Source organism: Phodopus roborovskii, unplaced genomic scaffold (assembly GCF_943737965.1).
Source record: "Phodopus roborovskii unplaced genomic scaffold, PHOROB, whole genome shotgun sequence".
Lineage (NCBI taxonomy): Eukaryota > Metazoa > Chordata > Mammalia > Rodentia > Cricetidae > Phodopus > Phodopus roborovskii.
The window spans coordinates 19,837,754-19,862,948 of NW_026126517.1; the positions used below are offsets into that span (position 1 = coordinate 19,837,754).

The following is a 25,195-nucleotide window of genomic DNA, read 5'->3' on the forward strand; positions in this document are numbered from 1 at the left end:
TAATATATACCAACATTATATCCCTACTGCTTTGGAGCTTGCAATAATAAAGCATACACACATCTTAGACATCTTAGAACCTACAACTGAAGTCTCCTCAGAAAAGACTTAGAGAAGGTGCTCGTGTGACATGACAGCCTGTAGAACTGTCTCCCAGTGCTTAAGCCCAGATGAAAACAAACAAGAAAGCAAAAACCAGAACCACACACCATCATCAGCAACACAATGGGGGCATAACCTCATGGCCAGAACCTTTCAAATGGAGCCCAGAGCCCAGTAGTGGGGGAACAGATCAAGTCAGATCCTCAGACTATAGATCCTCAGACTGCAGAGAAAGAAGGTAAAGAGAGAAAGTCTGCTTCAGTGAAAGACACAGGGCCAGGGATGAAGGAGTCAGCCAGAGTATGGAGGAACCAGGATGGAGAGAAGCTCCAGAGATCGGAATCCTGCCTGTCTGTCCACTGTCAGGAGCTTAGCAAACAGTAACCCAATCACAACACACACACACACACACACACACACACACACACACACACACACACACACACACCACACCACACCACACCACACCACACCACACCACACCACACCACACCACACCACACCACACCAGGACTTGAGATTGCAGATGGCTCCACATTTAAGTCGTTCCCATGCCTTCCTGCCACATGCTTTCATACAAGCAGAGACAATTGTGATCATAAAACAGAAGCTCAAAAATGGAAGTGTAACCCATAGGGTCAAATGAATTGACCCAATTTAAAGAGATGTTTCCCCTCCAGACTACAGAAAAGTAGAAACAAGAGCAGCACCCTCAAACACCACCTAAAAGGGACAAAAGAGGCAATAACAAAGGGGTCAGGGAGAGCTAACACATGCCATGTTCCAACAACCTGACAACTGTCCACGTTCATTCAAAGTCCACATAAGTCATAGAAATGGAAGCATATGTCACAGGAAAAGGAATGGATGGAAGGAACGAGAAGAAAGTTGGAAAACAGAGGCAGAAAGCAATCTAAGAGCAAGCACACCAAGAAGAGAGAAGAAAGGACACCACAACCACAGTGGTCTAGGGAGTAGGAAGTGTAGAAGTACAAAAGAGAGTTCAAGGAGATGGTGGGAGGGAGAGAGGGAGGGAGGGAGGGAGGGAGGGAGGGAGGGAGGGAGGGAGGGAGGGGAGGATGCCCCATTACCAGTCAGACAAGCAGGTTGAGAAAGAGCAGCCAAGCCCCTGGTCCAATTCTCTTCAGCAATAATATTGGCTAGGAGACATTCTAAAAAATGAAAGGACAGAGGGAATAGAGTTCCCATGAGTCCTTCCAGGGAAAAAAATTCAATGACAGAATTAGAGAATTAATAATAACCCCAAACCTTCTTAAATACAAAACTAAACAATGATAAATTTGTATTTCTCGACTCACTTGACACTGTAGACAAATGAACTGATGTCAACCATAAACATTACCTATAATCTAAGCCATAACCACACGCAGCAATCAGCCTCACTGCTACAAATGAACAAGTGTGTTTAGAGATCAAATGATCCCTATGCTGGGACACTGTACTGTCCTATACATTTCTCAAGCTCAACATGCACAGAAATAACCCACTATTACCCCCCCCCCCAGTTAGCTTTCTGCCAATGTTTCATGTCTTAGTAAACAGTACTGAAAACTATCCAGTTATTCTAGCAAAACCCGAACTGTCTGATTTCTTCCTGTCATATCTCTTTCCTCCATTGCCTTCATCCAATCAATTAACATGTTGTAATTCCTCTTCCTTCTAAATGTCCAATTAATTTATCTATTGCTCTCTTGCCCGTACACCTTATAAATTAGAGTCACTCTTGTTAATGGTCGGAAGGGACACATTTTCTTTCAATACATGTCTATCTTTGTTGAATCTCTTTCTGGTTGGCCTTCTTATACTACAGAGTTTAAAAAGCTGAAAACTACATTTCCCACATTTCCCTGCAGACAAGATTTAGCTTCTACCAGTATCAGTCAGCACTAAATGGATCTAGCAGACACAGCATGGGGACAGTCTGGGTAGCAACTTCTTAATTACCAGACTAAAGTTCAAGCAAGGTTCATTCCTGGAGTCAACAGCCTGGCAGCATCCTGCTGCTCTGAAGGTCAAGCTAAGGTGATCTAAGAAGCACCAAGGACAGTGCTTGAGATAGGCATCACACCTACCTCCACCAGGTTTACTACAGAGGTAACAGTGTCCTTGGAAGCACTTTTGTGGTATTCTAGAGGCAAGCCTGAGGAGGTGGCTGGTCTACTCTTCAGTTCTCCTGAAGAGTTTGTATGGACATCAGTCATTGTATGAAATCCATTCTTAAGCAGCTTATGACTTCCCATGAATTTAGTGTGGCTCCAGGACAAACTGTCTCCATTTTACAAAAGCCTGGTACAATTTAGAACAGATTTCTTCCTAGTCTTTTAGTTTGGGTATTTCACCTGTAACTCAAAGTCCACCCAAGCTGGGCCCCATCTGCACTGAGGCTCCTGAGCTTCACACAGTATCCCCTCAATGTCTTCACAAAGCTGTGGTCTTAGACAACCAAACAGTTCCAGATGCTTAAATATTCTTCAAAACCAACTTCTCAACTTGCATCCTATGGACCAGTATCTTCTTCATCTGGCTATTAATAATTATTTAGTATTTATAAGCCTTGCTTAGTAAGTGAGAAAAATTTCATGCACTTGTGTTCAGAAGTTCCTTGTACAGATCTCTCCTTAAAAAATGTGAGACATAAAACATGAAAAATTCCCAGTGGCCCATTTGGTTAAATATAATCCTTGAAGAAATTAGAAATGAGCATTCCTTAAGTTTACTTTGCTCCTGGGGCATTCTGGGAACTCAAACTATATCCCAAGTATCCATTTAGCCCGTGCTACAATATACCTTCTCCCACTGAGACTGCACCACAAGTGTCCTCTGAACACCCTGTCTAGTCTCTGCTACAACATACTGTGTATTGAGACTGTACCATCCACAGCACAGCAGAGAAGAAATCTTAATGTTCCCTAACAGATTTTGTATTCTACTGACAGCTTTAAGGCCACTGATATCCTTACTCAAACACACGAGCATCACAGGCAGAAGGCACCTCACAGATCATCTAGCATATACTTTACTGATATGTCATTAGAGCCTGATCATGAACCTTGAGCTTTAGCGCAAAGGATGAATCAAGAACTCAAGCTCTGGTCTAAGCCATCATCCCTCTTAGCTCCAACCACCTCAGTGGCTTGCTGTGAGAATGAGCATCAGTCTAGACACTCAATCCTCACTCCTACTCATCCCCTTTCAATTTTTCTTCAAGGGCTCCTTTACTTTTCTCCCATTTTTGGAAGTGTCTCACCATGTAAGCCATGAGCTTCAGAACCTCCCATATCAGCCTCCATACCCTGGAGTGGCAGGAGTGTGTCTCATTTCTCAATCTGCCACATACACTTGAATGGTCCTAACACTTGATTTCTCTCTGTCCAATTGCCTCCCATGGAAAGACACTGTCACTACAAGGAACAGGTGCTATCATTTGTCACAAATTGTTTTTGCAATTGCATGTGAACCTATAATTACTCCTAATAAATGTTTCAATTAAAAGGGGCTACAGACTGTATCGATTCTAGTGGTGTATTATTCCAGATAAGCCAAAACAGCCAGCACAGAAAACAATCTGGAGCTGACAGAGGGTAGAAGTCAGGGGAAAAGGTTGAAGAGGAAATAGTTTTTAGATGATAGGAATTTTAGATTCTGCTTGTGTTGGAGGTTATATAATGGGACTGTCAAAATTCAGAACTATAAACTAAAAAGGGTGAAAATGTACTCCATGTCAGTTATATTGCAATAAATCTGATTTTAAAAAAGAATAATGTAGTGCTAGAAAAATGCCTCAGTGACTAGGAATGCTTGCTAGGCAAGCATGACAGTCTGAATTCAGATAGCAGTACCCCTGTAAAACACACGCTTAACCTCAGCACTGTGGAGGGTGGGACCTGGGAATTGGGGCTAGCTGACTGCACCAGCTCCAGGCTAAGTTGGAGTCTATCTCAAACAGAAAATGACAGTGTAGGACACCCAGGATCCATTGGCCTATAGATGTACACACACCACAAACACATACACTCATATATACACACACCCCAAAAGTCTTAAAATTTAAAATGGATCCAGATACAAGATAATCATTTAATAGGATCCAGCAAGATAAATGGGAAAAGCAGAAGTGAACATTACTAGAAATGTAAAAGGCAATGAACAATGGTATAGCCTGCTTTTCACACGGCAAGGGTCTCACTAGGGTTGGTACTGAAGATGTACAACAGCTCTGAATCAATGCTTTGTGACCATCTTCACACAGAAATTTAGCACAGAACTGCAGTGGGATTATCAGAACCCCTACTAGTGGTTGCCTGGGAACTAAGTACTTCATGGCTGCTAAGCACGTGAGTAGGAAGATTAACTTTTTGCTACAAGTTTAAATTTTCAACCAGATTTCATGTAGAAGCATTGTCCATCAAGAAGAAAATAAAACAATGTAGAAACTGAGACACATAGCCCACAGCTCCTAAGAGTATTGCAATGAGTCTAAAATCTTAAAGCTAAGCGAAATACTTACTAGAAAAATAAAAAATTACCAGCCCAACTCAGTTTACAAAGCTAGTGCAACACTTAAATCCCAGAAGGGCAGAAAATTATTATAGACCAATTTTACATATGAAAAATAAATGGGAATATTCCAAATAGCATAAAATTAAGTCCTACCTGCTTATAAAGGATATTTCTTATTCCATAATGAGTTGAACACTGGAATGCAAAAATGGTTCAGCAAGCAAACACAGTGTTAAAATCCAGACTAACAAAAGAAAATGTTAATCAGAATGCAAAACCTGGTGCTATTCAATGACTCAAGAAACTTCCTAGAAAACCAAGAATAAAACAATCTCAACTCAATCAAAGTCCAGTTTTATATCAGAATGCTTTATACTAAAGCCTTCCAGACATTCTCCTCAGGTGAGGAAGAGGATGGATCACTGCAAGACTTCTGGGTTTGGGTGGTTTTAAGGACTGAACTCAGAGCCTCCATCATACATGCGACACAAATGTTCTACCACTGAGACATCCCAGCCTGTCTGGTGCAGCACAGAAATTACATGAGGAAATAACTGTGTGTTGAGAAATCCCCAAGGAAGTACATATGAACTATTCCATATGTCCTTAGGAATGACAAAAGATCAGCGTGCAAACTCTTCATTGGCCTTCCTATTCACCAGCAATAACCAAATGTGAATTTGGGAGGGAGACATGGTGGGGAAAGAGTTGGAGGGGAATGATGAAGGGGGGGGGGATCCTGTTTCCAACAAAGTACAAGCTGAAAACATCAGCTGGAGATGCCACAGACCATGGGGAGATATTCATTGACACAGAAATATAAACCCTACTGTCTATTTTGGTGGTGGTTTAAAAAAGAAGATATCAAAGATACACATCAAATTATTGTCATGACAGGCTGGAAAAAATGGCTCAACAGTTAGGAGCATACTGGTTTTGCAGAGGACTTGAGTTCAATTTCTGGTGCCTACATCAGAGAGCTCACAACCACCTCTTACTCTAGCCCTAGGGGAATACGAGGAGAGCTCTCCTGGCTTCTGTGGGTACCTGTACTCATGTATACACACACACACACACACACACACACACACACACGCACGCACGCGCACACGTGCACACACACGCACACGTGCACACATACATACACACACGTGTACAGACACACATGTGCGCGCACACACATACATACACACACAGGTGTACAGATATACACATGCACAGACACACATGTACACACACACTCACACACACACACACACACACACACACACACACACACTAATCCTAAAAAAACAATTCTTTCTCTGGTTACTTCCTGGAGTAAGGAATTGAATGAGAGGAGAGGAAAAACAAACAAACAAACAAACAAACAAACAAAAAACATAAAAACATTTTTTTCCTGTGATGTTATTTCTTTTTAATTAAAAATAAAGTAAAAATATTGTGAAATATTAACCTCATCAGTTCTGGATGGTGGAAAATGGGTGTTTTATTATTGTAAGTATTTTTCAGTAAGAAAAAAAACACCAAAAAGATAAAGCTAGCTACTCATTCCAGCCAAAGCTAAAGTTTAGAGAACAAAGACAATGTCCAAAAAACCAGGGAACTCGGAAGACTCATTCTCCCTCTCCTTTGCAGGTATATTGGAAAACTCATCCGTAACTGCCATCAAGATAGGGAGAGAGCTACCTCCTGCCAGGCTGGGAAAGAGGCAAGAAGTCAAAACCAAGCCCTGGGTAACTGGAGTGACAAAGCCTGCAAGCTACAGGGAAAGCTAACGTTTCAGAGGGTCTCCAAGGAGCTGGGAGGAGAAAGCCCCTTTTGTCTCTCCTCAGACTCCCAGCCTAACGTGAGCAGGTGCTGTGTCACCGCCCTGACAGAGGATGATGGAGCTTGGCAGTGCACAGAACCCCAGGAGACCCTTGTCCAGGGAAGGAATGCTCTTCACAACAGCAGCTCCTCTGTGTGGAAGGAATATGAGGTAACAGACACAGTGTGCTAGGATTCCTCCAGCATGGGAGACAAAACGGGCCTTCATCAGGGTGGTGTCCAAATACAGCCCGCTGCCCTGTCTCACAATCACAGGCAGATACAATCAGCTCAGCTAAGAAAACCCATTAGTCTCTAGCAGAAAAAGCAGCCTCCATACTTCACAAAGCATGCCACTGGTGACAACTCAGTAAGCACTTCTAGGAACTGGACGTCTAATCCTTGACATCATAAAGAAGCTTTCCCAGGACACAAAGTGGGGAAGCAGCTTTTGAGGGGAGTAAAGCAAAGAAAAGCTAAGAAAGCTGTTTCCTGCCCGCTCCGTTGCAGGCTCTGAAGGCAGCATTCCTCCGTCAAGCAGTGAACACTTAACTCGGCTCTTACAACTCTTTGGATGAAGTATGAAATTTTAAAGTCTAAAAAACCCCCACCCCAAATCAGTTCACTTCCCCTTACTGTGCTCGGAACAAGAAGCCACTGTACCCCAAAGATACATAGCATGATGACATCCAAAAGGAAGCTGCCTCTTTTTGTCCTGTTTTTTTTCTCTTTAAAATTAAACAGAGGGCTGTGTATCAGTTCAGTACTAAAGAAGCAATTTAAATCCAGTCTCTCAGAGGAGATGGAGAGAGGAAGCAAACACAAGATAAAGGGAAACGGTAAACAGAAGCAGTGTGACAGACATCTGATAAAGGGCAAAATAAAAATAATATACACATGTACGGGAGCCGTCAGCGTGGAGGCTCCTGCCTCCCTGAATGATGTTTATATACCCCTAGGGGAATCACAACTATAAATATCTGAAAACAAGTAGTGCTGTGCAATGTGTTTTCTGAGGACTAAACTCTATAATTCAGCCAAACATGGGCATCCTCTATAAAGGCCTGTGGTGTCCAGCACACGGCCTCTTTTACTACAGTCTCTATGACTAATTCAGTCTTCAGGTCTCTCTCAGCCCCTCCTTGTAACCAGAACCCAAGCCCTCCCTTTTAACTGACCCACACTCACATCAAACTTGCAGCAATTTCCTACTTGCAGTAGATAAAAGAACGGCTAAGTACTCAGCAGCCAACTCCTCCCTTCCGCTCACTACTACTTTCAAAACTTCCCAAGTTCTACCTCTCACCAGTTATGTGGAAATGCCATCCAGAATGTTCTCCTCCCCTTCATAGGTCAACACAAACATTTTCTAGAGTGGACGATCTTTTCCCTGACCTAATTGTCCTCGTGCACTCTGACTGCAGTGGTATTACTAAGCACTGGGACACTGCCGGCAACGTTCTAGGTCCCGAGGAGAAAGAAAGGCACTGAGCAGAAAGAAAGGCACTGAGCAGAAAGAAAGGCACTGAGCAGAAAGTGTTTTTACATCTGGCCAACTGACAGTGCAGTGTGGGAGGGATGGAAGGACTAACAAATGAATGGACAGGCAATATAATACAAATCAGGTGTTGGTGATAAAATCAAAGTAAGTTAAGGAAGTGGCGGGAGACAAAGGTGTGCAAAGGAAGACTCTCAAATAAGGTGGCAGCGAGAGAAAAAGCTACACAGGTAACTTGCTTGGTGCAGACCAAACTGAGAGAGCCAGAGCCAGAGCCTGAGGGGAGAGTGTACTAGATGTGTTGGTCACCAGCAAGCAGGTGCCTGCTTCTGGGGTTTGAAATATACATAGGCTTGAGTTCCTGTCAACTGGTGGGCTCACAGACTGGTTACTAAGCTGTTATAATATAACAGTACAGGCAACACATGGTGAAAGTTTGAGCACAAGAACACGATAGACACACGATAGACAGAACTTACAAGCCATCTAAGGACAGTTTCCTTAAAAGGGATCAGCAGTTCTCAGCCTGTGGGTCAGGACCCCTTTGGCAACTCTCTATCTCCAAAAATATTTACATTATCATTGGTAACAGTAGTAAAATTAGTTATGAAGTAGCAATGAGAATAATTGTACGGCTGGGGATCACCACAACATGAGGGTCAAAGCATTAGGAAGGCTAAGAACCACTGCTCTAGATAAAGGCTAAGGAGAACAGAATCGTGGGTGGTTCCATAGCTCTCGAAAGAGCTTAAGGCAGCAACAAAGGAGTGAGGAGTGGGCAGATGGGCAGATGTGGCCGAAGAAGATCAGGTGTGGGAAGGGACAAATCCCAAGTCTGACACACGATGTTCTGTCATCCAGGTGATATGTCAAGCAGGTAACGGCAAACACTAGTCTGTAATTGAGGGGCAGGTCAATGTGGCATTTATCACAATACAGGTGGCATTCAGAGTTACAGGACTGGCTAATGGTATGAAATGGATGAGTGGAGAAAAGAATCTAAGAAGGAAAGGTTTGGGAAAACTCAGCCTCTAGAGGTCAGGACCCAGCCAAGGAAAGCTGTCATCATCGACTTGGCCTTGAAGCAAGCCTCTCCAGACACTGCTGTTTGTCCATCACCCCAGCTCCTGGGGTCAGTGCCACTTGGTTTACAGAAAGTAATCAGTAAAGAAATTAAACTGTCCCCTGAATCCCAGCTAGGATCTAGAATCAATTCCTAGAAGTTCTCCTGGTGAGGCAGAAGAAGCCAGTGATTGAAACATGACCAGCCAGGAGAGGACAGCTTTCCAGCCACCTGCAGCACTGGAGTTACTTGAAACAGTACACCACTGCTCCACGAGCCACTGAGAGATGAGGCACAGAGGAAGACTCTAAAAGAACGGGTCTATTGACCAGCAAACACGGGGATGCTCAGGGGCCAAGCATCTGAGAACAGAGGCTTCTCTTCTTTGGGATGTCTGACAAAGTAAATAACATGTAGACTATGTCAGGTGGCTCAGTTTCCTGCTAACCAGCTATTCACCATAAGCGGCCACAGCAAAGAGACCTCACCTTGCAGGAGAAGGCAATGAAAATAGTAAGCACCTGTAAGCAATTACTGAACTCTTACACTTACAAGACACACCACACTGAAGTGTGGCTCCCTTCAGTGCCCTAAACATTTTATTCTGGGGTGGGAAAATAGACTCGGTAAATCTCTGGGTGTTTCATGGTAAGTTCCATTGGTACAATGATCAGTCACAACCAAACATATGAAGAAAGCTACCGAGTCACCAAGTAACTCTGCTACCTAAGGGGCCCTTAGCTTGCTCGCCATCATGGCCCATCATACTTCACTCAGAGACAACCTGGGTCTCTTTCCTCACTGATGTCTAAATTAAGTAGAGTGACATACTTCTAATTAACATGAGGCAGGAAAGCCAGAGAGAGGTTTTCAGAGAATTGAAACTAGGGGAGACTGTAGAGGAAGTCAGTACAGGAGACCATAGAGAGGAAGTCAGTACAGGAAATCGATTTGGACACTGAGTTAAAAGTACCAGGACCATCAGCAGCTTTAGTCAAAGGAAGAGAAATGTTTTGTTTCTTTGTTTTTTGTTTTTCAAAACAAATGGACATGCTTTCCAGGAACCTAAATCCCTTCCCAGTCAGGGTAAAGACTGGATTACCTAAGGAGTCACAAACACTTCCACCAGGTACTAGGATGACTAGGGTGTCATCAGCATTTTAGGAAGAGGCAATGTATGTGATCTGGAAGAGAGGAGGGTGAGTATAGTACCAATGTTCTGCTCATATATCACTACTCTTATCCACAGTGGACACATACTACACCCACTACACACTTCAGTACACATAAACCTTACACTGTTTTCTTATCTGTCACCTACACTGGTTGTCAAACATAAATGCCACTACACCAAATTTAAAAGCTATGTTGCATCATTTATTGTGTGGTGCATGGGGAGGCACAAAGGACACTCTCAGGAGGTGGCTCTCTCTTCTCACCATGTGAGCACCACGGATGGAGCATGTTGTCAGGCTGGGTGGCAAGCACCTTTACCACTGTGCCACATAACAAGCCCCCACAATTCCCTTTTAGACACATAGCATGGTTCTGTCATATCACAAGGGCTCAAAATATTTGCTGAATAAATCCACCAGGAGATTTATATGAAAACTACTAGGGAATAGGCACTGTAGTGATTGATGGCTGTCACCCTCAGCTACCTATATCTGAATGTACTTCTCATTAGGGCCTTGGTCAGGGGTGGGGGTGGCTCAAAACATATGGTGCAAGTAGCTAAAAGGAAGTGCAAACACTAAAGAGAAAATATTCTTTCTGTGTTCCCCAAAAACTAGAAGAGAGGAAATGATATAAGCCTGTCATTTTAAATCTTAAGAACTAGGTAGAGAGGAAGGTATGACAGCTTGTGTGTGCTTATTTGTGTGTGTGTGTGTGTGTGTGTGTGTGTGTGTGTGTGTGTATCTGTGTCCATCACATGTGTGCAGGAGCCCATAGACTTCATAAGCCGGCATCAGAGCCCCTGAACTGGAGGTCCAGACAGTTGTGAGCTGCCACATGGATGCTGGGAATCAAAGTTAAGTGTTCTGTAAGAGCAGAAAGCACTCTTAACTGCTAAGCCATTTCTCCAGTTCCTTCAGAGGTTGTGTCCAGCAGATGCAGACCTGAGGATTCACAGGCATGGCTACAAAAGTCAGATGGTGATGGTGGCAGCCACCTGCTCAGGTCTGTCCAACTTTCAACTATCAGAAGCATGTCACTCATGCATGGACACAGAAATCCTGGCTGGGCCATGCCTTCCACTGATTCCGCACAAGTATAATTCTCTAATCTTCTTGTCAGTTGTGTGAGCCACACAGCAGCTATGATTCTCTTACTAAATTCCTACCAGACTTAACTTGTCCTGAGATGATTCTGTTGTTTGCACTAAGAAATTAGTATCAAGGCGCAGATGAATTACAAGCAATAGACTGCCAGGTAATGAAGGTCAATATTACAAGCAATAGACTGTCAGGTAATGAAGGTCAATCTGTGCTTGGTTTCTGCCTAGGAGAGGCCAGAGGGCATCATATCAGTGCTCACAGAGACATTCTTTAAATCCTTAGTGTGGAGAAGTGAAAGTACTAATTATCACCCATGGTCACGTGCAAGGCTGGGGTGACCGGCAGCCCTGCCAAGAATGAGGAGCTTATGAATTCAAGGCCACATGAGGCACAGAACCTGCTAGCTTATGGGCTTAAATAAAAGGATATTAGGGTGAAATCCTCATAAACTATGCCCAGGGAGGAGACTGAAAATGCAAGTACTATTAAAACTGCATTCTAGTCAGGCATGGTGGTACATGCCTATTATCCCAGCACTCACAGGGCTGAGAAAGGAGCATCAAGAATTCACAGCTAGGGGCTGGAGAGGTGGTTCAGGGGTTAAGAATGTTCCCTGCTTTTCCAGAGGACCAGAGTTTGGCTCCCAGCACCCTTGTTGGGCAAAGCACCTGTTAACTCCAGCTCCAGGAAACCAAGGAACTCCTGTGATCTTCATAGGCACCCCCACAACTAAAAATAAGTAATGTGAGTTTGAGGATAGCCTGGGCTACATGGTTAAGATTCCATTCCTGCCCTTCCCCAAAAAAAGGTGCCTTTATTTTCCTAACAAAGCAGCTAAGGCAGCCATAAAAGATATACAGGAGTTTATATCCTTGCTTCTTCACTGCAAGTGAATAAAGACTGAAATAACTAAGTGACCACAGGAAGGCTGAAGCAGTGACAGGAGAAAGAGGCCTGGGGAGATGATGGTTCAGAAGAGCACATGCTGGCTGCTCTTGTAGAGAACCAGAGTTCAGTTCCTAGCACTACCACTGGGTGGCTCAAAGCTACCCACAACTCCAGCTCCAGGGCTATCTAATACTAATACCTCTGGCCTCCACCAGCACCAGCGCTCACATTCACAGACCCACAAACAGATCCCCATACACACCTACACATAATTAAAATATCTAAAAAGTACAATACCTCTAGAAGAGAGAGCAAGACAGGAATGGAATGAAGGCGTTTAGAGGCTTTGAACACCCCAGCTGACTAGGTAATGACATTTACAAATGAGTTTGTTTCTCTAAAATCCTCTTATAAGTATACACCAATCCCTTCCACATATATATCCTGGCCCGTTAGCATCAGATCAGGGCACACTCAGAGATGGTAATCACAAAAACACAATTCTAGTCACTGAGAAGACAGACGTGTTAGAAGTAAGTATCCAAGTAGAGACCCAGAGCTCAGACCAAAGAAGGAAAGGCACTTTTCGCTCTTGCTGGCCGTGTTGGCACAGAACTTGCCAAAATATCTCAAATCTGATGGTCCTCATTAGCAGCCAAGAGCAGTAATAGTGTGTGTCCAGATGGTTGACCAGAAAGTGGATTTAATCATGGTCTATGCTAAAGAAAGCTGAGATGTCAAACACACACACATACATACACACACACACACACATACACACACACACAGAGGATAGTGTGCAAGAATTCAAAATCTTGAGGGACACAAGAGTAACACAAGTGATCATGCCACCTATACTGCCTTCCACCCACCTTCTATTCATGAAACCTTAGGAAGACCCAGAAGATACTTCTTACTCCAAGCCTTGAAAGTGTAAGAGGAGTCCCCACATCGCTGACAAAACCTTCAAAAGCTAGAGATGAAGGCAGAGGACTGAGATTAGTCTACCGGTTTCCACTTGAAGGACAGGAGTAGCCAAGCTGTGGCATTTAAGTCTTAGTGGTCAGAAAAGTAGGCATAATGAGACAAAGAGGTAGAAAGGAAGGATTAGTCATTAAATCATCTGTGTCAGGGGTTAGAGAGAGGGCTCAGTCAGTACAGTGCTTGTAGCCTGAGTTCATATCCACAACACCACCTCTAAGACAGGAGGATTCCTGGAAGTTGCTGGCAAGCTTGTTAACTAAATCATTGAGCTCCAGCTTCAGTGAGAGGCCTTGTCTCAAAATATAATGTGGAGAACAACTGAGGAGGACAGCAGATAAGAATCTCTGGCCCCCATAGTCACAGGCGTGCTCTAGTGTGCATGCGCATGCCCCCCCCACATATACATATGCCTTCACCAAAATAAGTGAATCTATTAAACAGTCTGTGCAAATCTTTGCAGCAGAGAATGGATTGTGGCATCTTTAGGATCACTTTAAAGAGCCCATGAACCTTGTTCAACTACAGCATTAAGCTGAAACAACAGTGTTTCCCCCTAGAGAACCCCAACCCCTATCACCATAGAGACTGGGTTAAAAATAATGCCAGTTCTTCCTGAGTCAGAGTAGGTCTGCAATCCCAAAGTCTGACAGCAGAGTGCATGACATACCCTAAAAGTCCATATGGCAAACAGCTTGCAAAACAGCTTTTAGACTGGTAAGTTTACAAGGCTTCAAAGCTTAGCCTTCAGAATAACATCCTCCTGGAAACTGCACTCACAATGTCCATTCTACTTCTACACAATGCCAGGCCAAATGTATCACCAAGAAAAGTTAGTAGAAATGTCAGCCAAGGTAGGTGATTAAGTGTCAGGGGAAATAAAGGGGTCACATTAGGTGTGGATGGCATCCAGAGGCTCTCTTTAGCATTTCCCTGTACTAGCAGGTCTAGAGGGAGAAATTCAAAGACAACAAAGTACAGATACGTAAAATGAATAAGGGTGTAGACTCCAACAGAAACAGCTGGCTTCGACTGCACTGCCTGAAGTCTAAGAGAGCTATAAGCAAACAGGGTAGAGGTGGGGTGAAGGTGATGGAAGACAGCAGTGAATGCCAAATGCGGCTCTAGGACCAGTGTACAAGGTTACAGTATCAATCCAAATTTACATTTGGTTCATTGCTATGTGCATGTGGGTACTTATGAATTTTATTTTCTTTTTCTTTCTCATTTTCTATCATTCTGTAAAAGATTACTAGTCTGGTCAACTTCACTACTGAGTCAACAGGTATCATGATATAAAGTAATATGGGCCACCCAAAGGTCTGAGACTTAACACAGCAGTCCCTATGACCTGGGACATTAAAAACATGCAAAAACATTATCTTTCTTACAACTGGGAAAAGAAGCACGTAGACGTCAGAAAGATTAAGAAGCAAGCTGTTATGTTTGGTGAACAGCTTCTATCTGGGGAAAGTGGAAGATCAGGATGCTAGGGATGTAGCTGAGACAGAGGTGGGTGTAGTGAGAGGATCCACCCCACCCGCACCTATTGCACTGACCACAGCCATTGGGGGTGGGGACAGGTGTGGATGTGACCTGGAGGAACTAGATCTGGGGTCGGGAACCCCAGCAGGCTCTCTCTTCCTTCCTGGTCGGAGACGAGACCATCCGGAGGCATCCCTAGGATGGAAACCTGCTGGCAGTCATCTGTTTCTGTTGTAAATGATTTCTCCCTGAATAAACATCCATCAGCCTATTTGTTTTACCAGATTCTTATTTATCCACGAAGTTCACCTAGCAAACCTGGGTTCCATCCTCAGCACTGCCCAAAAGAAAAGCAAAATAAACAAACAAAAATCTGATGTTTCAGTACGTCTCGAATTCAGTTCAAGAAAATGCCCAGAAAGAAACACTGTGGTTAAAACAAGAATAGTGGTCACACCTGTAGTCCCCATACTTAGGAGGCAGAGACAAGAGGGCCTAAGCTCAAGGCCAGTCTCTGGTGGAAGTGAAAGCCAATGAAAGCTACGATTAGAATGGGAGCCACACTAGGAGGCGCTTGGTCATCCTCACTAGCTAGCTCTACAATGCCACTAGTCACATAATAGGAACTTAATAGAGTTTTAAAAGACACAGCTGCAGGTGTCAGAGGTAGTTCCCAGCACCTTGGTGTCCACAAACAGCAGTGACACATCAAACGGGAGCTGAAGCTATGGCTGTCACAGCCTCTCTTGGTTCATGCCTAACAATTCTTCCCAATATCCTTATAATGCACTTCTCTGATGATTAAAGCTAATCACGGTTGATTTCTATGGAATTCATCCTAGAACCCTATTACTGAGGAATAAACGTACTTCAAGATAATTACACCATTAGAGACAGAAAACAATTTCATCTATTCCTTTCTGTCAATCTGTACCTACATAGCTGAATTTACAGGTTTTAGTAAGTTAGCCAAATGAGAATAGATACTGGACCATACTTTAAGTTTAAGATCTATCTATTCTCTCTCTATGTGTGTATGTGTACACATGCATATGTGTGAGCAGCCAGCACACCTGGGTGCCATGATGTTTGTGTGTGTGGAGGTCACAAGACAACTTGCAGAAATCTTAGTGGTGAGCACCATTAACCCTTTAGCGGATAAGCCACCCTGCCAACCATGGACCACCTTTTAAACCTATTTGTTTTGCTTTTCATTTAGTTTAAACCTCTTATGTATAGTGTACATTAAAAGGTATAACAAAGTTCCCCACCTGGTGGTTCTGAGTTAATTTAAAGAATCTGAACAATCTTTAATTTCCCTAATATTTTAATTAAATACTCGGGAGTTCAAATATTTCTAAATAACCACAAAGAGTATGCAAACTTACAGAATGCCCACCAGTTTAAGTCACAAATATTAGTTTGTAAATATTAACTCATCTGAGGAGAAAACATGCCCATCCAGCAAGAATGAATCAGAATAGACATAAGGTTCAACTGACCTGCCTCACATCCCTCCCCAATGCCGACCTTGCTCAGCTCAACCCTGGATCTAGTAGGGGCTCATGTTATTCTTGAAGATTTCTCGTTGCTGATTTTGCCACTTTGGTTTGACTGTTCATAGTGGGAGTTTTGTTCATTTGTTTAAAGACATTTAGCACTTGCTAAGCTCAAACTAAGTAGTCAAGGATAGCCTTGTACTTCCAACTCTCCAGTGGACTCTTTAGTGCTAGGAATACGGACGTGGTAAGCCACCAAGCTTAGTTTTTTGCCTCCTCCTTCTTCTCCCCTCTTTTTCCTCCAGAAAGGGGTTCTCTATATAACCATAGCTATCACTGAACTCCAGGTCTAGGATTACAGGTGTATGTCACCAAACCCAGCTATTTCTTTTTTCTTTAGTTTCTTTCTTCTTTCCTTTCTTGCACCTGTTTGCATCTGTGCATGTATACATGGATGTGAGTGTACCTCAGTGTGCATGTGGAGGCCAGAGGACAGTCTTAGCTGTCAGGCCTCACCTGCCACCTTATCTGAGACAGGGTCTCACTATTGTTTTGTGCTGTGCACATCAAGCTAGCTGGCCCAAGAGCTTCCCATTCTCCTATGTTCCCTTCCCATTTTCCCAGAGAGCCCAAGATGGCTGTGGGCACTATACATCTGACTTTACCACACCTGAATCTACTGACGCTTTAACCACCACCTGTACCCTGTGGCCCTACAGTCAGCACCCCATCACTCAGGTTGAGTGAGGCCTGGCAGGATTTCCAGTCCTGCCAGTATGGGCACCAGCTTGGCTAAAGCCACCAAATGTAGGTTTTAACTAAGTTACTATTATTCTATTTATCAATAGACTTGGGAGTCAGATGTTGGGGTGAAAACCTGCTAGATCAGAGAACCCTAGATGCAACCAGCTGGCATTCCTTTTTGGCAGGAGACCAAGCAAGAGAAGCAACTCTCCACTTGTCCTAAACCAAAAAAAAAAAATCCCAATCTCTAAGTCCCTCACTTCTGCTTCTTGTGGATCTCTCTATCTGTATCCCTGAGTCCTCCATATTCTCTATGGCTAATTCTTGTCACTGGCTCCACCTCCTGATCCAAGGTTAATTTTGTTAACACAGTTTCAGAGTTTAGTTAGTCAAATATAGTCAAATAGTGCAGTCAAATATCCCGAAACATATCCCGAAACATATATGTACGAATGTTTTGCTTACATGTATGTTTGTGTGCATTCCTGGTGCTCTAGGAAGTCAGAAGAGGAAGTTCTATTCCTTGGAACTGAAATTATGGGTGGCTGAGAGCCATATGAATGCTGGAAAATGAGCCCAGTTCCTTTGCAAGAGCAAGTGCTCTAAACCCCCAAGCCATCTCTCCAGCCTCCCAGCTTTTTCTTAAATAAAGGAAATGTGGAACATTTTTGGCAAGAAATTCTAATTGTCAACACTTGGAAATTTGTTTTCAGGGGTATCTTTTCTTGTGTATTTGGTGACATGCACCCACCACCCTTCCTTTTTATCTGTGGAGTATTAAAGGTACTTCTTCACATTAGCCAAGACATCATCCCAAAATTCGGACAATGCTAACTCAGCCCGGCATTCATCTTCCTATGCAGCCACCCTAACTCATCCCTTCAAGAGTCCACTTTCCAGTCCTTTCCTCATATAATCTGTAGAAGCTACCAGGTCCAAAGTAAACACAAACAAAGCAATGTGCTCTGAAAAGAGAAATTGGTGACACAAAATTAGTGTGAGAAAAGCGGATGTTAGCCAGGCACCTGTCCATTGTCTACAGAAGACTAGAGAAAATGTACTACGCCGGCCGGCAGTGGTTCTCAGCCTTCCTAATGCCACAAGCCATTAATACAGTTCCTTGTGTTGTGGTGACCCCCAACCATGAAATTATTTCATTGCTACTTAATGACTATAACTCTGCTACTATTATGAATCACAATGTAAATATCTGATATGTGACTCCTGTGAAAGGGTCATTTGATCCCCCAAAGGGGTCATGATCCATAGGTTGAGATCCACTGTACTACGGAAGATAAACTATGTCTATTTTTATGCTTTTTTTTCTCTTTAAACCTACTGCCTGAGTCCTCTGGGGTGACACCTTGACCTGGCACTCTACCGTGCCTCCTGAGAGCATTTTACCTGAATGGCACTTCCTCCTGTGGGACATCCACATAGTACCGGATAAAAAACCTCTCAGAATCTTCTCGCTCTCCATCGGTGACAACGCTGCCATTGAGTTTGGAAACAGAGGGCAATCTGTAAGTCAAAGCCAAACAAAGACATTTTAAGGGGCTGGAAATAAAGCAATTAGTCATGGCCTTTGAAAGGACACAGCTGGTTGGGCCTTGTCCCTGTGTGAAGACTGACACACAATGAAGTCATCAAAAGGATGAAATAGAGTTTTGCATCTCCGGGTGTAACACCGACCTTCTGTTTTAGACCTAGCATTTCAGAGAACAGCTCTAGGTCGCACTGTCCAACTTAGGTGGATAGAATGTAGCCTGGTTATGAATCTGAAGTACCTAGTAGCTCCACTTTAGAATCTGCTTTTATTCTTTGTTTCATAGATATGTATCTGTGTTTGTCTATATATTCACATGTGCAGGTGCCTGCAGAGGCCCAAAGAGGGTAACAACATTCTATAGCTGGAGTTACAGGTGGCTGTACACCACATGACATGGGTACTAGGAACCAAACTCAGATCCCTGGAAGAACAGAAAGTAAGTACTCTTAACCACTGAGCCTCTCTCCAGTTCCATTTTAAAAAGCAAAAAAAGAGGTAAAATTGTAATGATATATTTTATTTAATCCACTATAACTAGAATATGAGCATTTCCACTTGTAAACAATAGTTTAAAAAGTAAGTCAGGAGCTCTTTTATAGTCTCTTGCTCATATAAACTAGGGGAAATCCAGTGTCTGTTTATATCTCAAACTAGTTAAGACATTAATTCAAGGGCTCATAGCCATCCAGGCTGGTGGCTGCTATGTTAAATAACACAAGTTCAAAGTGTAGTTCATACAATATGAATATATAACTAACAAACCATCTTATGCTTGTAAAAAAAAATTGTGTTAAGAACAAAAAGCCTAAAGCCTACCTACCATGAGACTCAGGCTTCCCCAAAGGGGAACAGTAGGCCCTCTGACTGTGGTAAGAAGTCCAGGCATGGAGGTGTAGAGCTGGGCATTAGCTGGGCAGAAAGAACAATGCTGTGCTTAAGGAGGTACTCTTTGCAGATACCCCAATGCCCACTGCCTGTTCTCCAAGAGCTCCCCGTGGGGTGCACACAGACAGCACAGCCAAAGCCCTGGGGCTCTTTTCATTTTAGCCAAAATCTTCTTTCTGCTAAAGGTTCCTGCAAGCATACACGCTGGAAGGAAGCTGCAGCAGTGTGTAGAGGCAGTGCTATGGACAGGAAAGGCCGGGAACACAGAAGACCGTAAGAGTGGGTTTTCTTAAGTCAACCAATGAATACTCAAGAGGAAAACAGACTCTCTGAGGCGGCTCCACTTCCAGGTGTAGCTGCTATTATGTTAGAGGAATAAGGACACCTGCATCAGATGATTCTCCATCAACAGGCTTCCAGCTCATCACTCAAAATGGGCTTTCAAACAAACAAAACATGCATTTACAAGGGAATTTTCCGCCAGCACCTGGCAGGACAGCTTTAGGTTTTGCTCACAACGCTACAACCCTTCTTATGCAGGTCTGAGCTCTCCAGGGGCAGCTCAAGTCCAGCCTGCTCAGGAGAGGGAAAATCCACAGCACCCCAAAGAGCGCACCCCCCTTTGCGGCCCCTGAAGAAGGAAGCAGAGGGGCAGCACAACACACCTGGCCACCACCAGTTTCCTGCGTTCCTCGGTACTGTATGGCTGCAGAAGAGGAATTCCTAGCAATCTCACTTCTTCAAGCTTGGGGAAGGAATTTAGTTTGTCAATGTCTTCCCATGACTGCAAACCTAATGGGGGGAAAAAAGGAAGTTAGGCAAACGCAGAAAGGAACAAAAGGAAGAAGATAAGATGGTCAGGCAGTAGTTACCTAGCAGTTCCTGAAATGCTGAGGTACAAACAGCCAGCCAGATGCTGGCCCCTTTCCAAGGATACAGGAATATGGTAGGACTCCAAAGTAACTTCCCCAGAAAATAGGCTCAATGCCTCACGTCCAGATTTACATGTGCTCAGAAGCTAAGGCAGGATCTGGAGCTCCAGGCCAGCTTGGGCAGGGTAGTAAGATGCTCTCTCAAAAACAAGCAACAAAAAAACCAACAAACAAACCCATTGCAAAAGCCTCTTCCATTTTTGTGAGCTCAGTGGTGAAGGACAGAGAGGTGGGCTGGTTCCCCCAAACCCTCCCATCTCCCACTGCAAAACAACAGCTTCTAACTGGATCATCATATTTTCAGCAATTCAACCAACAACCCAACTACTAGCAACTCAACAAAAATCCAACTAATAGTTCAACCTGGTGTGTAGTAGTTTCCTCCAGATTACAATCTTCCACCTTGAAGGAAAATATTTAAGACAGGATATTTACAGGGAGTGTAAAGCAACAGGACCATTCTAAGGGCAGTGAAATACTATAGGGAAGCACCTAAGACTAAAAGTAAACAACTTAAGGTAGCTCCAAGAAGTTCCTGAAACTGACAAGATTCACTAGGTCCCTCCCTCCCCAATAATATAAATAGTAAAGACTGCTGAGAATCAACGATAGACAAGCCCACATGCCTGGAAAAAGTGGAGAATAGTCAAACTGCCTAGAAGGAACAAGGACCAACTGATCCACTTGGACATGGACACACTCCAACTTGTTAAGTTGCCTGGCGATTGTTCAGTGTGCTCCAGGTTTGCAATTTTTGTGAACAGTCACTAGTGCTGGGTGGGCTTTGGTGATACAACTACCATTGTGTCATTTCTGGCACGATTAACCCCTCGCTCATATTTCTATAAATAACCTCAATAAATCTCACTGGTTTATCAAGCTGGACTTTAATGGCATCTATACTTTGGTTTTTCATCAGTCCCTTATCTGAGATGTTTGCTCTCATCTTCCCAAGAATAGTATCTCACAACCCAACCCAACTAATGATCCAACTACAGTCCAAATAAATAGCAAAAAAATCCCTGAACAGACACCTTGTCATAGATGACAACAACAGACGGCAAGCAAGCAGACAGACTCTTTCCCATTTGGCAGTTAGGGAACTTCAAACTCAAGATACCTATTATAAGTCAAAAAGCATACATCACTGCCAACACCCGATGCTGTCAAGCATGTGAGGCAACCCAGCTCTCAGTCACAGCTGGTGGCAATGGAAAATGGTGCAATTACTTTGAGAGTTTAGAGTTTCTTACAAAACTAAGTCACACCCTTATTATTTACCTAAACAAATTGAAAGCTTATGTCCACTTGAAAATCTGCACAGATGGTTAAGGCTTTACTCATAGCTGTACAAACCGAAAAGTAAACCAGAGCCCTTCAGACGGGGATGGATCAACTGTGGTACCCCTAGAAAATGGAATATCGTTTGGGCTGAAAAGGACATCTCAAACCATGAAAAGGCATGAGGGGCTTAAATGTGAGCTACTAAGTCAAAGAAAATGACTTAGGGTCTACACGGTGTGACTGTAAATAAATGACACCATGGCAAAGGCAGAATTTCAGAGAGAACAGGATCAGGATTGGAGCATATCAGTGTTAGAGAGATAATCAGGTGGACTATGGGGCACCGGGTCAGCACTGAGCTGGTCCATGCATACCACACGGAGGAGCTGTTCTGCTCATTTCTCAAAGTCCATGGGGTACATACACCCTAAGGGACACTACTTACTCTCAGATGCATGACATGTCAGAACCAGTTCATTGATGGACATGTTACAAACATACCAGTTGGGGATGGGAGGAAGAAAGTGGCGGCAGGTTGTACATACATAAGAACCATCTGTTCTTAATACTTAAGTTTGCTGTAAGCCTAAATCTCGTCTTAAGCAAAAAAATGCTAACATGTATTCATCTTGGAATGTATAGGACACATTAGTAATATGGTGATAATCAAGAATGTATGGATGAGCATTTAAAAAGGCTGCCAGACTAGGATTCCTTACCCTGCATCTAGGTAAAATGATCTAGTTTATAATTCTTTTTTCTGTCTTTTAGTAACTACATCATCAATTCCATTTTACTCCTTTATGACCCTTTTAAAGCAGAAAATATAAATTACGAATATAATTCTATGGTCTTTAGCACTTATTGTAGTACTTACAAAGAAAATGATGTCCTAAAAGTAATGGATAGTAGGTACCTGGAAACCCACCCTGTTAGCAGCATAGCTATGACTAAAACACATTTTTATTTTATTTCATCATGAACTTGACCAGTCTGACATTGAATGAGGGAAGCCTGTGCCTCACCTGACTTGTGAAGGCTGATTGATCGCAGATTAGGGAACAACCTAGCCAGGGAGTCAGCAGGCTCCTCGATAGCATTCAAGTGATTGTTGGCCAGGACCAGGGTATCCAGTGAAGGAAACATTACACCGAGCTTTCGGATTTCAGTCCAGTCTTGGAGGTTATTGTCTGTTATGTGTAGGAGCTTAAGGGAATGACAGCAAACAGAAGGACAAGACACTGTCTCATAGTCATTAAGGCACAGGAAGAGCTCCTCCAAACTGCAGAGAGAAAGGAAACAGCCAATTGTTTAGAGCAGTTGAGTCTGACCTGCACACACACTGCCATGCATTCAATAACTAAACGATGCAGGTGCCAGTAAAGGCCAGGAGGCTGGGGCAGGAACAGAATCAATTCAAGGCTACGCTGGGCTACCCAGTGATATCCTGTCTCAAAAACTAAAAATAAATAAATAAGTGAGACTCTGGCATGTATTCCAGACAATATATAAAGGAGATTTCCTGAGGCTTAAAGTAGTGTATCACTGGGAAGGCTAGTCCAGTACAAAGCAACAGAGACTGGTAGGAGTTGCTGCTAGGTTAATCCTGTGCTTAACTGAGAAAAAGCATGCAGCACTAACTCTTAGAATGAGAGTGTTTTCTGCAGTTATGAAACCAAAGTGGAAGTTTACAAACAAGGAAAGGATTCCCAGCTTTCAAGGAGGAAAAAACTTAATTAAGCTGAGAGGCAACTGAATAAAATTCCAGAAAATGACATGGACAAATATTTATAAAGAGAAATAATAACTACCAAATCCCTACCCTGTGTCAGCATTTTGTCAGGAAATTTAATATACTGCTGCCCACTTCACAGACAGGGAAACTGATCCCAAAGAGGTTTAGGGCTTGTCAGAGGTCACATGGTTGGTTAGCAAGTGACATCTGAGTTTAAAGTTAATTCAACTGCCACATCTAATGATACACACAAGCCATTCGAGCACCCAGGGGGTAGAGCTAGGAGAATGAAGAATTCAAGATCAGCGTCAGCTACAAGTGAGTGTGAGGCCAGCCTAGGCTTCATGAGACCCTGTCTCAAAGGAACAATGAATTCAATGCCATGCTGGAATCTGTACATCATGAAGACAGCTACCTAGCTTCATAGTGAGGAACTCAGACTCAGAAATTGGTGTGAGGCCAAGTCCTGGGGGCTTGGAGAATTTCTATACTTGGAAAATCAAAGAACCTCCAACTTCATTTCTTTCTGTCAGAGTCTCCTCTGCACAGTTATATGCATAAACAGACACAAACAGAACAGAACAAAATATTCCTAAGCTGATGGCCCAAAATAAAATTTCTTTTTATTCTATTAACTTTTTTCATTTACCTTACATACAGAGCAGTTTTCCCCAACCCCTCCTCTCCTTCCTTCCTATTCTCCTCCACACTCCCATCTACCCCTTCCCATCCACTCCTCCCCTGTCTCCATTCATAAAGGGGCAGATCTCCCATGGGCTTGAAAAAAGTATGACACATCAGGCTGAGGTAGGACCAAGCTCTTCCCCTGCATAAAGGCTGGGGAGAGGTATTCCATCATGGGGAACAGGTTCTCAAAAGCCAGCTAAGCACCAGGGACAGGTCTTGATCTCACTGCTAGGAGCCTTAGAGACAGACCAAGCCACACAACTGTCACACACATGCCAGGTCCACTTTGTATCAGCCCACAGAGGCACCTAGTCATCGCAATGTCAACACATTTTAGAGATACTAGCATTTCTCTTCCTTCCAAAGGAAAGGGACAAAGCACAATTTTTAAATCAGGTAATGTAGAAAGGCTGAGGTGCTTGGGATGACAAGTGCTTCTCAGGAGTATATTTTAGGGAAGGGTGCCATCCCATGTTCCCAGGAGTCATCCTATATTCCTGGAAAGTGAGCAGGTCACCTGACACCCCCTCTCCAGTAACTTCATTTTTCTGACCGTTCTCCATTCAACCTACAGTTCTAGAGTTTCTGAGAGGAGAGATCGACAGAAATTCTGTGCAGAGACTCAAATGACAACATGACCCCACTCCCCCATGCACACTGGGCTTACTCTGGTAACTCCTGAAGTATCGTGTGCACTGTTTCCCATGATGCTTTGCTGTTGTTGAGGACAAGTTTTCGAACCCCCGAGAAGGACCCAGCGCATGTTCTCTCTAAAACCGACAGATTCAGAGGATTGGAACTCAGGTTTAGAAACTCCAACTGAGGAACATTTGACACAATCTTACTGACCTGCAGAGAAAAGAGAGGGATGTGAATCAGGCAGTAATTGGGGCTTTTAAAGAGCAGTCCTGTGCAGGAGGGCCTGAGTGAGCGGGTCCCCAGGTGAAGGGCCTTTTACCTCAGGGAGTCCCACTTAGCAAAGGCACCCACCCACAGAGCAGCAGAAGTGACTTCCACAAATTGAGGCAAATAATTTAGTCTGTTTCCAAGAAAGAGTAGCATAACTGAGAGTTAGTGACACAGGGAAGGATTCCCTCCCTATGTGACCATTAGCAAGGCCCTGATTTTGCCCAGTATGATGCACTCTTGCATAAGTAAGATAAAAGGATAATTTGGATGGTACTCTAGGCTATACATTTTTAAAGAGCTAAGATTAAGCCATGCAATTCTTTTGACTGTCTTGTTCCTCTCATT

General features: G+C 43.4%; 1 protein-coding gene across 1 annotated transcript in view; it reads right to left on the minus strand.

Annotated features, from left to right (window-relative positions):
- LOC127231574 (alpha-tectorin) overlaps window positions 1–25,195 on the minus strand; it is a 127,346-nt gene that overhangs the window by 84,297 nt on the left and 17,854 nt on the right. Inside the window, exons 4-7 of the mRNA XM_051197181.1 lie at window positions 24,609–24,790; window positions 22,545–22,801; window positions 19,969–20,095; window positions 18,274–18,390 (exon numbers count right to left, since the gene is read on the minus strand). Coding sequence (XP_051053138.1) covers window positions 18,274–18,390; window positions 19,969–20,095; window positions 22,545–22,801; window positions 24,609–24,790 — 683 coding nt within the window. The remainder of the gene's footprint in view (window positions 1–18,273; window positions 18,391–19,968; window positions 20,096–22,544; window positions 22,802–24,608; window positions 24,791–25,195) is intronic.